Genomic DNA, 14,398 nt, shown 5'->3' with positions numbered 1-14,398 from the left:
TCATATTTACTGTTTGTATTTCATTACATTTTGAAAAATGTATCTGACTGTACTTGTCTGGAAATACATAACACACCCATGTACAGTGTGTATACGTATAGTATATATAGATGTATATATACAAGTATAATATATACTTATACACACACATGCACACCATATATATCTGTGGTCTTCAGCCATCATTTGTATGTCCTATATCAAGGATAGTCACACTAAGACTTTTTGAAAGTTCAGGTTTTTAATGTATTCTGTATCCCATTTCTGTTTTTACTCAGTTGCTAATTAAATTACGTATCTCTAGAATACTCGAGACATGCTCCATTAGTGACTTGGAAAATTTTACATTGAACAGCCTATTGCCATCTGTAATCATTGAAGTCATCAAGGGGATGTGGTATTTTCCTAAAATTACTTTTCTCAGAAAATTATTACCTAAACTCTCTATCCTAACACTGCCCATAGTAATCAAAGGCATTCTGAAGCAATAGTGATTTAGGAGGAAAGGGAGGCAGCGTAAAGAGAAGAGCATTTTGTGTTGTGAACTGGGTGTGATTAAGTGAAGGGATAGAAGCAAAGAAGAAAAGTTTGGTTTTTTTTTTTTAACTTTAAAAAGAAAACATATTTATTTTTGAGAAAGAGAGAGAGAAAGAGACAGCATGAGCAGGGGAAGGGCCGAGAGAGAGAGAGGGAGACACAGATTCCACAGCAGGCTCTAGGCTCTGAGCTATCAGCATAGAGCCCAACGTGGGGCTCGAGCCTGTGAACCGTGAGATCATGACCTGCCTGAGCCGAAGTCAGACACTTAACTGACTGAGCCAGCTAGGCGCCCCCAAACTTATTTTTTTAAACTTTTAATTCTGGGGTTGGTCACAGAGATCTCTGAAATTCCCCAAAGTACAGATTGTAATTTTTTCTCATTTTAATTGGGTTTGTTCTAGAACTGCAAGCCTCACATTCTGGTAGCATGAAGATTCCCCACAGCCCACTCCAAAAGTTCTGATTCAGTCCATCTGACTCAGTCCATCCACCCAGCAATGGTTTGGGGCCCAGAATTACTAAACACCCCAAGTGATTCAATAATCACATGTCATAAACATTTTGATCATATCCATTAGTAATGAATTGTACTAATGTAGCACATGTTAAGTATATTATAAAACATACTCAAAAAATAGAGGGGCATCTGGGTAACTCAGTTGTTGGGCATCTGACTCTTGATCTTGGCTCAAGTTATGATCTCATGGTTCATTGAGATCAAGCCCCATGTCGGGCTCTGTGCTGACAGCGCAGAGCCTGCTTGGGATTCTCTCCCTCTCTCTTTCTGCCCCTCCCTCACTTGCATGCACTCACTCTCTCTCAAAATAAATAAATAAATTTTAAAAAATAGATACTTTTCAGAGGATAAGATTTAAAAATAGAGGACTAAACAGCCTCTTGCCTCCCCTCTAGAGTGCTCGTGCAGTGTGCACATCTTTCATTGAAGTGGTTTTTCAAACTGCAGTTGTAACCAGTAAGGGTCATGGAATCTGTTTAGTGAGACAGGACCAACATTTTGTGTAAATGAAATAGAATAGAAAATATTGAAGCACTCCATGTGATAAAGATGGTTTTGTGAGTTTTATTTAGTAAAATGTACACTAGTAGGTTGTGTGAAACGTTCCTTACCCTGTGTGATGGGGATCTTGATCATACAAGTTGTTGTGAAAGCTGCTGATCTAGAAGATGGTAGAAGATGCCTGCAATCACAGCCCTCCTGTTTCCCCTTATGTGCACAACGTGTAAAATGTATGTTGATTTTTCCTCCTTCTCTGGATCTCCATGAAGCCTTTCTGTACTCTGAGGGCACTTTTATCTTAGCTGTGTTATCCTTCCAGGAGGATTTTGTAGCTGCCTTCCACATGCAGCTGGGTGCACCTAAGAGAATCCTAGATGCAAAGCCTTACCATGCCATAAGCACCTAATCTGGGGATTGGATGCACATCCTTTCCCTTGAACTGAGATGTTATATCGAACTCTGAAGAATTGTACCTTGGGTTAGATCTACATTGGGTTGTTTTGAAAATAACTCTGGCCTGGAACTTCAGAAATGGTAGTTGAAGTTCACGTTTCTAATGAGGTCATCACTTCTTCCAGTTTCGTACCAGTGCTCTGAGTAAAAAAGAACGGTTGCTTTTTTTAAATGGCCTTCTTTATTGTGATGTAGCGTGACCAAATGAGCAAGTGGCAGTGCCCCCATGTATTTTGGCACTGTTATTGGCAGTCCACAGATAGCAACCTGTTGTTACTTTACCTGCATGACGCCTCTTGTCCAGTCTTCAGAGCAGTTTTCTCTGTGAACTAAAGAATGCAGTCTTTTTTGCTGTACCCTTGCTGTACCCTCTGATACGTTGCATTTACTTGACCTCTAATGAGATTTCTTCATTTTCAGAAGGTCATTTAAACCTTCCCCACAAATAATGGCACCTCAAAAGTATGTCACCTCAACAGTGACAGCAGCCTTTAAAAAATTAAAGAAGTCAACTTTCTTTCATTTTTAGTTAGAATTACACTTCCTCATGTTTCAAAATAAAAATTTAGATATAATGAATGCTTTCAAGGGAGGAGAAGTGCTTATCCAAAGAGCAGTAAGGGAGATAAAATACTGTTTTAAATCTCTGATAACACTAAACTGCGTTTTTAGGAAATTGACATTTCCATTCCTCCATCACAGTAGCCGTATAACCACGTGTGGCTGGTGGCTAACGACCGTGCTGGACAACATGGATAAGGAATATTCCCATCATCACAGGAAGTTTGATTTGATGGCTCTGAACTAGATTTTTTTTTTTTTTTATAAAAGGAAAGATCCAAAGTATAGGTCAGAAGTAAACTTTTATTGTCCAACACAAAGATCTCTGCCAGTAACTTTTTGTAGTTGTTTTTTTTTTTTTTCCTTTTGCCAGTTTGTAATATATTTTTATTGTGATTGGTCAGTTTGTACATATGTAAAATATAGATGCTCAGTGTATTATAGAACTGAGGAGAGTTTCTGTCTTTCTGTTGATCCCCACTTTCATATTTGTATAGAAAAGGCAGTTTCTTGAGATTGAAAGAAATTATTGAAAGAAAATGTTCTGTGTTCTGAGGTTTTTGAAAGGTTGATAGTTCACTCTTAATGTCAGTTAAAAGGGAAGTTTTGTTACCGCATGGTCTCAATGAATTTTAGGTAATATTTTCATGTAAATATGGTATAATACATGTAATAATGTTGACTTAAGAAGTGAGCTTAATTTTAATGTGTCTTCTGTTTATTTAATCATGCTAAAGAATGAGAAAGTAAATCCTTTATGCAGTTTATAGTCTCATGCATGAGTTGTTGACTTAAAAGCTTTGACAGATGGGACAAAGGAAAAAAGTCAAACTGAGCAATGGGTGCTTTGGTGGGATTAAGAGGATTGGTCAGGCAGGGGGTGGGGGGGATAAGAAAATCCTGTGCCCGGGGACTGCAGGGGTGAATCTCAGAGGCTGGAAGTGACTGAGAGGCTGGGCACGTCACCGTGTCTTTGGAGGATTTTCTTGGGATTGACGAGAATAATTTACGAGTGACCCTGCTTTTCTCGCAATCTGCTCAGCTTCGATGTTCACGTCGACAGGCTGAGGTTGTTGGCAGCAAGATCAGCACCGAGCTTGCTAAGGCAAATGGCGGCGATTGCTTTTGCTCCTCGTGACCTGTGGGGATTTCCTCATCGGGAGATGAACCCTTGGGGGCATTAAGGGTACTGAAATTTCATCACAGGAGATGTGCAAACAGTGTAGCAAACAGAAATCATCCCAGGCTAGGGTTTTTTAATCATGTCGGTTTTAGCCAGAAGTCAAGCGATTTTTGTTCTTGAGTTTTAAAAAGTTGGGGGGGGGGGTTGCCAAATTAAAAGGCTGGGACAAGATTGTTGAGTGAAATTTTCAATTTTAATGTCACGATGGATTTAGTTGTGCAGTATGCTCACCTTTAAAACCTGTATGTATCTAGATGACAGAAATTTGAAAATTAATCAACCAAATGATACGGTGTTAGTAATATGCTTTCATTTATATTTAAAATATACAGCGCTGGAAATAAATGTTCATTTTTGTTGCCGAAAGAATAGTTTTACATTTTATAATTATGGTGAATGTAGAAAAAAGAGGAAAAAGTATCCAGCTTAGGATACAGCCGAACAATGCAGGGCATGCAGTTATTTTAGTCATCTAATATGTCAGCATTCAAGAATCTGAACCGATTGTTTAAAAAAAATCTTGTACTTTGTTTCTTTTGTTGCTCATTTCCAACTTTGTCATCTGTCAGAATGCAAAAAAAAATTATCCTTCTATAACCATTGACAGGATAACACAAAAGCTGTCTCCAGGTCGATATTTTGCAGCAATATTTTTAACATACGAACAGTAGTTTTTATAATTTCACCTTGGTGCTCAACCATTTATTATCGTATCAGAAGCATGTCAGTAATTCCTTTCTAAATGTCTGCTTCTTTTAGCGCTGAGACCCACATCAAGGGCTTCACACTGAACGATGCTGCCAACAGCCTCCTCATCATAACGCAAGTTAGGCGGGATTATTTGAAAGGTATGTCACAATGCTTGACCTTTACGTCACATTAATGCCTCTGCAGATTTTTCTTGTAACGCCCTTCGAATACTTGGATAAAGGAGTCCATTTAGCAAATTACCTGCTTATCAAGAGCCTTTTGTGGTAGCTGAGAGACGTAAATTACTGTACATGCATTTATAATACAGCTTGAATATGAATGTACTTGTCATTTGACCACTTAGTCCAGTTTCCATTCCATTTAACACAAGATGGGTTTTCTTAAGATGAATCACAGCTCTTCAGACATGCAAAATTTGTGTTCCAGAACGAGAGAAAGTACAGGCTTTCAAGTGCGTTAAAATTCACAGCACAAGTCATTTTGCTTTGGAAATTAACATACTTTAGAGCATCTGAAACAATTCCCAGCAGTTGTTTCTTGCATATTGTGTTGGTTGTGTGTGAGATAGCAAATGAGTTAAATTGAGTGTTAAATGTGTGGGGTTGTGCACCAAATGATTATAATATTGATTTTTAAAACTTAATCTAATACTTTTTCAATAGTTCATAATACCAACAGCAATAAAATACAGTGTTTGGAGTTTAGCGTTTAGTGTTTTTAAATTAACATTAAGAAAATAACCCCAGAAAGCTGCGGAGAGGACTTTGGGGAAGACTGGAAAGGGGGCTGTTTGTTTGGTAGAGGGTATTTGTGGATGGATTTGGATCTGGAGATCTTATGAGTGAGCTCCCCAGGAGGAAAACGATGACTCTCTTAAATGTAGGTAAGCGTCCTCTCTCAGGCTTTACGTTTGAATTTTAGTCAGTACAGTAAAACCATTAAAACCACAGTTTTCCAATCTAACAAAACCCACTTAGGAAATCTTTAAGGAACGTTGAAAAAACTCTCACTGTTCAGTATGGTGTCTCCTTTCTTCCTCGCTCTGTAGTAATGATGTGATTCTTCACTTGCACGTTTATAAAATAATTTCCCATGCCTGAGAGAAAGTTGTTAATTGTGCATCTTTAATGTTGGCCTGTAATATTTAAATACGCTGGTCTTTAGAGGTCTTCTCATTGATTAGGACAGAGTAGGTAAATGATGATTTTTCTCTTTTGCAAAATTTCTATCGCAGCACTCCACAGGCAGGGCCAGCCCATCTAGACAGTCCTTTTGGACAGGGCTTGTTACTAAAACTTTAAAGCTGTCATTTCATTTTCAATGTAAAAAAAAAAAAAAAAGGCTTTTTGTCAAGTTGACATTTAATGTAGAATGAAAAAGAGTTTTAAAACATTGTAAACTTGCTCCCCATATAAATATTTCTGTAGACATGGAGATAAAGACACAACATTTTTTTAATTTTGAGGGGTTAATTTTTGAGCTGAATCTGAACTGAATTTTTTTTTTTTAATTTTTTTTTTTTCAACGTTTTTTATTTTATTTTTGGGACAGAGAGAGACAGAGCATGAACGGGGGAGGGGCAGAGAGAGAGGGAGACACAGAATCGGAAACAGGCTCCAGGCTCCGAGCCATCAGCCCAGAGCCTGACGTGGGGCTCGAACCCACAGACCGTGAGATCGTGACCTGGCTGAAGTCGGACGCTTAACCGACTGCGCCACCCAGGCGCCCCTGAACTGAATTTTTTTAACTTGACTACTGTCCTTCGCTTGTATATTAGATACCCTATGAAAACTACAAGAAACTTTACGATGTGATTTCCTATCTACTCCTCTCAGTTGTTCAGTTCAGCAGGAAGTTGGCCGAGAGTGGGAGCCCTGCCACACTCCCACCTCCACCCCCCCATGCCACCGTCGCCGTCGGCTAACCTGTTGTTAGAGTCCCGTGGTCGTCGGCAAGGATGGCAATGGTGTTGGTACAGTCCCCATCTCCTTATCTTGCTCCATGGCTGACTAGGGCTCCCAGTTTTTAAAATTCCCTTCTCTTTTTCAGGTTTCTTTTTCTCAATGCCATCTAAAGCAGAAAAATAAAGCCAGTTCAATCTTAATCTAATTTTGTAAGCGTATACTGTTCTGGAATATTAATAGCTGATTTATATGGCATCTTGGCAATATAATCAGTGTTACTAGTAAATTAAGGAGACTGTGAAAAGGACTCAGGGAGAGAGTGTGGATGGGTACCGTTTGAGTGTCTCTTGGGTCCTAAACTATATGGAAGGCAATTCCTGTTCTGGGAATTTGATTTAGGTTCTAAGGTCCCATGCTCCCTTTGAGTGGACATAAAATGGTCTGTTGTCCCAGTCCTTCTCTCTCACTCACACATGCACCCGTAGATGCAGGTGTAGGGGTGTTGGATTCTTGGGTTGCTGTCTAGCAATATGACCTTGGGCAAATTATTTAAACTCTGTTGTCTCAGTTTCTCACTTATAAAATTGGTACTTACTTCAGAAGGGTAGTTGTGATTGTAGCTGCTGACTATTGTGTCTACGTGTAGTAAATGCTCAACACTATTGTTATCTTGTTTTTGGTACTGTTTTGATCCAGTCGTGGGAAGATCCTCCCTAGCAGCCTGTATTCTTAGTTAAAAGAATATTTTTAAGTTGATTATCTATGTGTGATTACCAGTTAAAGAAGATTTTATCAAGCTTGTTTCATAGATTATATTATTAAAACAATATCAATAACATTTTGTTTCCTAGTTATACATGTGTATTTACAAAATATTAGAGAATGTGCCTTTTGAAGTACCTATTTTTCCCATTTGAGAATCACGGATTTGGATTTTTTGTTTGTAGTAGTTAAAAATGGTTTCCTCAATAATAAACACTGAGCGTATTTTTTTTTTATTTTAGCACTTTTAATAGACTGTTTAGTTATTCCCTTTCCCTCATTCTTCTGTAAAAGATAGGTTTGTTCTCATTTGGAAGCTGCCTTCAGAGTCTCCATTTTTTCTAGGTTACATTGCTTTAATTCTAAAAAGCCGTGAAGTTTTTCTTGATAGCAGTAGTGATTGTTAGGCTAAGTGTTAAATTTTCCCCCCAGTCTACCACTTTACTTTAATGTAATGATTTCGCTACACTGGCACATGAGTCAGTAAATCAAGATATTTCGTATTTATCCGTAATCAAGTACTTACAAGTATGATACTTAAAAAAAAAAACCTGTGGCTATATCCATGGGAATCTGATGATCTTTATTTTCTGTATCTACCAAGTGTTCAGTCATTTAAAATGAATTTGTTAGTGTGGAAGTTGAATGTTCTGGTTTGGCTGCTTCTGTGTAATCGCTCCTGTTTAGAGAGAGACATTGTTTCCAAAGATGAATCTTTGGGATATTAGATTTGGATAAGCAGGTAATGTTTGAATGTAATAAAATCTGGTAAAGTATGAATGTGGTAGAAGTTACAGTATTTATGGAGACTCTTTAATTTTTAAAATTATTTCTATTTTTCTGAACTTGTCAGTTTCCTTAAAATTGGTCACTAAATGTTATCCCTGAAGGGAACCCATGTTCTGTCAGTAACATTTGTGTTTTCTCTGAGATTTAAAGAAGAAATTTCTCTGGCCTCTGATATTTTATAGATAGCCAAATAGATCATTATTTTTTTTAGGTTTCTCATAAAGTATTAATGTTTTCTGTAATCTAGAATAAATTATTCATAGCTTTTTGTGTGTAGCCATTTGGTACTCATATCTAAAAGCTGGTTTTCAAAATGCATTAGTCAGTACGGTTCATAAAAGAAGAACTCTGTCGCCTGCTTTTCTGTTGTAGAGGCTCTAAAAACGCTAAAAACCGCCTTAGATCTGGAGCAAACACCTTCTAGGATAGCAGTGACCCGCCTTATTCAGGCATGTGCCTTGAAGGGTGATGTAGAAAGTATACAGGAGATTCAGAAGATGGTAAATGGACTTGAAGATTCAATTGGACTTTCAAATATGGTTTTCATCAATAACATTGCTTTGGCACAAATAAAGAAGTGAGTATTTTCAAGTTTCTTTTCTTTCACTGGATACTAGAAGGAGCATTATCTCAAATACCACCTTTAAAAACTTTTCTTAGGCTATTAGAAGCCATATCAACGCAGAGGAAATACTGATGTCAGTTGCTGATTGTCCTCGAACTATTAGGGAATAATTATGTGTTACAAAATGTGTTTTAGCTTTAAATTAGACCAACGAATGACATTTATCAAATTTTTCAAAATTGTGAAACTTTCTCCATGGCGGTAACTTTCTTCATGTGCATGCCAGGCCCTTGTGTTGAAACACTGTTACGAACGTGAAAAATGAGTTCATGTGATTGTCAGCAACACTGAGGGTGACACTCTGCTAGAACATTGTGAGTGCGGAGGGACAAGCAAGCTTGTTAAAAATAGGCATTTCTGTTTCCCCCACCGTCCTTCCCATCCCTGCTGTCAGCACACACACATAGGAAGCGAGGTGTTTAGAGGTGGTTCTTTTACCATCACCTCTAGATTCCTTATGGAGACATGCATGCCACTGTAGCAGTAAATCAGAACTTGATTTTTATTAACGTCTCTAGCAAAGTACGTTGCCTAAGTTAAAGATTCATGGGATAATTATGGAATCGACACTCTGCGTGCTTTGTTCTTGAGTAGTTAATCTCACATACAGTTGATGGGTTGCGATAATCAAAATATAATGTTTGTTTTTGCAGGGTCTTTTGTTTGTTTCTATTTCTTTGGGCAGAAAAGCTGTGTTTTGTTTTGTTTTTTCCTTTTAAAATGGTTCCCACCCCCTGCCAGATAGAACTTTGAATTTTCCCTTAATAAGAGAATGTGATTATTTTAGGTTAGAAGATCAAGGAAACTTTCCAAGTAAGATCTGGATGAATTTTAAAATGCTACCATATTAAACACAGTTTTATATGATGTAGAGAATGTGATTTTATTCACTATTAAGGAACTATCTCACTGAAACCCATGAGAAAAACTTACTGTAACAGGGTGTTCATTTTTATTAGAGGGTTCTTATGTTTTAGGTAAGAATTCCAACAAAAAATTGATTATTTGGATTCTGAGTACCATATCATGACTGTAAAGTATGTTAGGAGTACCTTGGCCAAAAAGATAGTCATACAGATCATTTTTTATCATAACTTGTTAAATAGGGCCATGTAATTGATTTTTTTTTTTTGAGTGTAGAGGTACTTTTTTCTGAGAATCTTAGTATAAATTAATTATTTTTCAAATGTATGATACCTGACAAAAACAAATTGATGTGACTGGTTGAAAGACATGCAAATAGCCCTTCGAAGACCTCAGCAGCAGCTTGAAGAATCCTGAAGTGTTATGCAATTATTATCTTCACCTCATGCAGCAGGAAGCAGTTGTAGATCAGAAAGCTGAAGTTAGAGCACTTAAACAAGTTTTCATTTGATACCCAAAGAGCTACAAAATCAAATTAAATATTTAAGGTAAACTATTTCTTAAGGGACTGTCATTAATTAGCTGTTTGATCTTGTCTCTAGGGCAGTGTTTTACAATAAGCAACTACTTCGATTATTGTAGCATAAACTGCCTAGCGATTGCTTTTGTGACCTAAGAGTGGAGTTCAGCTTTGTCTAGTGGTTTTTATCTGGTTAGTTGTAAATCTGTTTTCACTTTTTCCTAAAGTATTTGTATGTGTCAATCTCTTAAGTTCTTATACTGAAACTGCCTACAAGATTAATACAAAAGCAAATACTTCTTTAATAATTTGTTTTACTCTTTGACAGCAATAACATAGATGTTGCAATTGAAAACATTGAAAATATGCTTACTTCTGGAAATGAAACCGTGAAACCCCAGTACTTTGGCTTGACATACTTATTCAGAAAAGTAATAGAGGAGCAGTTGGAACCAGCAGTTGAAAAGAGTAAGTGAGCTGTTCTTGCTAAAAGAACACAGAAGCACATTTTCTCTCTGGTGAGGCTGGACCAGATTTCTTTGGTGGATGAGTTATACTACAGTTTAAACAAAAGAGTTTTCTTACCTGTTATTTTTTCAGTAAGCATCATGGCAGAGAGACTGGCCAATCAGTTTGCAGTTTACAAACCTGTCACTGATCTTTTCCTTCAGCTTCTGGATTCAGGCAAAGTGGATGACGCCAGAGCTCTCCTACAGGTAACGAGTCGCCACATCTGGACAGTGGGGCTTGTGGCTTATGGGAAATAAACTGAGAAATTACTAGACCTAAGTATAGGGTAGCATACTGGAAATAGAGCATAGTGCTGCTAGTACATTTAAATTCACTGTGGATCCAGGTCACATGACAAAGACTGGCTTGTAAGCGGGAGGTTGTTGGTTTGAAAGATGCCAGACTGGACTAGAACTGCCCTTCGATTTCAGGGGGAGTGAGGGAAGATGTGTTTTGCTGAACGATTTAAAGACAAATGCTTTTGTGCAGATAGGTAATGCAAAGCCCTTCCTTTGATTTCCTACTTTAATTTCTCTAATGCTCTAAAGACTGCATCACCATGGCAACACAGTTTGCAAACAAAAAGTAGGAAATGTTTGCTTTTCAAGTACAGCTTCTCACTTGAATACTCAAACATTCTCAGTGCCTTATTCAAGGTTTATTAAGAGTTGAATTTGCTTTCTATTCACTTGTGTGTCACAGACACATTAAATGACAAATGCAGGTCTCTGTGGCCCGCACTTGCAGTTAAATTAGCAATCTTCAGGGAAGGAGACAACTGCATTCATGCCATTTTAACAGCACTAAATATAAAGCTGTGCCAAGTGCCGACAGAACGGTGGGTGATCGGAGCTGCCACTGGCAATGTACACAAACAGGCACCGCTGGGGAGCCCTTCCCAGCAGGTGGCAGTCAAACAGTCACCGTGATCCCTCCAACAGCAGTGTTTGTGTAGACTCCCTGTGTCAAATTGAGGCCTGGGACCAATTTCTGATAGTAAGTAGTACTATATTCCATTCCATTTTTACGAGCTGCGAAACATATTAAGTGGTAGATGGGGAAGGGGAAACCGTACCCCTGTGCTGGAGCCCTAGTTTTAATCCTTGAAGTTCAGCTAGTTTGACAACAGAACCCAAGCCATTTTTAAAAGGAGTTCTTGAGAAATTCCTGTGTGAACAGTTTTGCAAAAGGTGGAAATTGGCATGTGCCTCTGAGGTTGTTTTTTTTGTTTTTTTTTTGTTTTGTTTTGTTTTTTGTTTTTTTTACTTTTTGTTCCTGGACAGAGAGAAATTCTAGTTAATTGGGAATGTTCTTGTTTGGTTTGGTTACTTTTTTCTCCTCTCCCCTTCCCCGCCCTTTTTTTTTTTTTTTTTTTTTTTTTTTTAAACTAAACAGCAAAGGCAGTTGATCATACATAGGGATTTCAGGAATCTTTTCATGGTTTTGTCTTGCTGCCTTTAGTGTTAAAAGTTCCACCTAAAAGAAATAAACTCTAAAGCTTTATCTTTGCGTGTACGTATCTGTACATATCTAAGTGTACCTACCGGGGGGGTTACGTGTCTCTAATTATACATGTGATAGTATTCACTCCATTTCAACACACTATTTTGATAGTTCTTCAGAAAGTGGCACTTGCTGTTTTATCTGCCAGCTTGTCCTGAGCCATCATCGCCCTGGCTCTTAGCGTGCACAGCGGCCAGCGGGTGAGGTGGGTGCCTATGCCCTCGGAGCCGCACTCACACAGCGGCCTCTGCAGGGCTCTTGGTGGCAGCTGTGCGTTGAGACATCGGCCACAGTCTCTTCGTTGTCAACCCCTTCAGCAGACAGACGCTTTGGATGATAAACCCTTCACCTGTCCTTTACCTGCTTGTCAAACAGTAAAAGATTATTCTTGCCGCGGTGAAGAATATTTTGTTCACAGATGTCGAAAACATCAGTTTATAATGTAAATGCTCTGTGTGTCCGCAAAAGTTCTTTTTAGACTATTCGTTTTAGTATTGACAATGTCTTAAAGCTTTGAAAGAACAGTGTGCTCTTAGAAACTTAAGAGAATGACATCTGTGATGAGTGTAAACTAAAATATTGTCTTGCCATATTTGATTTTACTATAGCATCTAAGATGGGATAGACACTTGATTTCTCTGGTCTGTCATATAAACTTTTTTTTTTTGAGTTTAACTTTTGTCTCTTTCTCAAGCGCTGGCTGTCTGTTGCAATGAAAGCCTTTTATAAAATAGAGAGATTGAAATCAGTCCTTTTGTATGCATAAGTGTAGGTAATTATACTTTAAAGAGAACTTGCTTTGTACATTTTAATTTTTATAAAGAAACGAGCAGTTATCTCCCTGACACCTTATTAAATGTATAATTAACCTTATGATCCCTAGCTCACTTGTGAATGCTTGGCAGAATAATTGGAGAGGAATAGTGCTTCTTTTTTCCCCTCTTTCTTTGCAGTCCTAAACCTTATTCTGTGGTTGTTGAAGCATCGGTTTAATTTTTCCCTTTTCTTTTTAAACAAACTTCATACTCGCGGTGCCAAGGACAGCACTCCACTCACAAAAGCTTGGCATAGCTGGAGTTTGTTTTCTTTTTCTTGCCTTAAAAAAAGTGGTTGACAATTAGGCCTTCCTGTTGGTAATGACACATTACTGTATTATTGTGAACTTTGTTAATTGGAAATATTCACCTTGGTCTCCTTGTTTATTAAAAACCTTCGCTTACTGAATAACGTTTCAATTTTTAGAGATGCGGCGCGATTGCTGAACAAACTGCAATTTTCTTGGTGTTCTGCGTTAGGAGTTCTCGGAAACCAGGAAAGGTACTGTGCGGGATTTGCTGGCCAGTCAGGGAGGCTAGAAGCCAGTCTTGTTCGGGGACCTGAGTTTCACAGAAGAGCTTGTTGGTTCAGTGCCTTACATAAAAACACTACAGAGACCAAAGATTTTGCTTGTCTATACTTGTTCACTTTTTTAGATACTGAGACAGAGTCAGTCCAGGCTCCTTTTGTCCTGGAAATGCAAAACACGTTCATGCAGTGAATCGCCCGTTCACGTAGTTGTGTGTGAAGAGCCTCAAGAAAGGGCCCTTACAGGGGCACCCAGCTGGCTCAGTCGATGGAGCGTGCGAGTCTTGATCTCAGGGTTGTAAGTTTGAGCCCCTCATTATAAGCAGAGATGACTTTTAAAAATAAAAGAAGAAGAAAGACAGGGCCCTAGAAAGGAAGATAAAAATCCTGTTGCTTAGGTCACTTGGTCCATTTAACAGTGGAGAAGCCCTACAGAGGGAGCTGTCCTCCTGCAGAGCGTCTCTGTGCTGGTGGCTATGCCAGCCATTTCTCAGGTCCAAGCCGTCAGGTAGATGAGCCACTTGGCTTTAAAACTGGCACGTGCCACAAATTAATGTTCTCAATTTGTGTGGTTACCTCATTCACACTAAAAAGCTACGTGTGTGTATGTGTGTATAAAACAAAGCCAAGTCCTATTTTTGATGTGAAAAAAAATAAAAGTACAGTTCCAAAAAATATTTGTAGGTCTGATTTTACCTCTGAAGCAACATAAACCTCATTGTCAGTTTATTTGGGCACATACAAAGTTTTAAACCAAGTGCCAGTTGTAATGTTTGTTTTATGCAAAACATTTAGGTTTCTAGTCTGAGAGTCTGTCTAGTTCTCCTTAATTTCCCTCATGCTAACACACTGGTTTTGGGGTGTTTTTAATTTACCCAGTTGCACTTTTTATCTCTTACTCATATTTATTTACAGCAAACAGCTTTTCAGAAGTACTTATTGGTTGCTCTTTTTCCTTTCAAAAAGACTTTTTTTTTTTCAATTTGTGGATTAAAAAGTATAAGGAATCTAAAAGGCATTTGTCGCTCTACACACGGGTCTGCGCCCACATGCCAAGTACCTACTGCCTTGCTTGGAAGATGGACAGGAAATGTACAGTAAAACACCTGTT

At 38.2% G+C, this 14,398-nt stretch overlaps 1 protein-coding gene across 1 annotated transcript in view; it reads left to right on the top strand.

Annotated features, from left to right (window-relative positions):
- LRPPRC (leucine rich pentatricopeptide repeat containing) overlaps nt 1-14,398 on the top strand; it is a 111,663-nt gene that overhangs the window by 90,188 nt on the left and 7,077 nt on the right. Inside the window, exons 31-35 of the mRNA XM_042932148.1 lie at nt 4,515-4,603; nt 8,294-8,498; nt 10,259-10,398; nt 10,531-10,646; nt 13,186-13,260. Of these exons, the coding sequence (XP_042788082.1) occupies nt 4,515-4,603; nt 8,294-8,498; nt 10,259-10,398; nt 10,531-10,646; nt 13,186-13,260 (625 nt within the window). The remainder of the gene's footprint in view (nt 1-4,514; nt 4,604-8,293; nt 8,499-10,258; nt 10,399-10,530; nt 10,647-13,185; nt 13,261-14,398) is intronic.

This window comes from Panthera leo, chromosome A3, assembly GCF_018350215.1.
Source record: "Panthera leo isolate Ple1 chromosome A3, P.leo_Ple1_pat1.1, whole genome shotgun sequence".
Taxonomy (NCBI): Eukaryota; Metazoa; Chordata; class Mammalia; order Carnivora; family Felidae; genus Panthera; species Panthera leo.
This window is presented reverse-complemented; position numbering and strand designations above follow the sequence as displayed.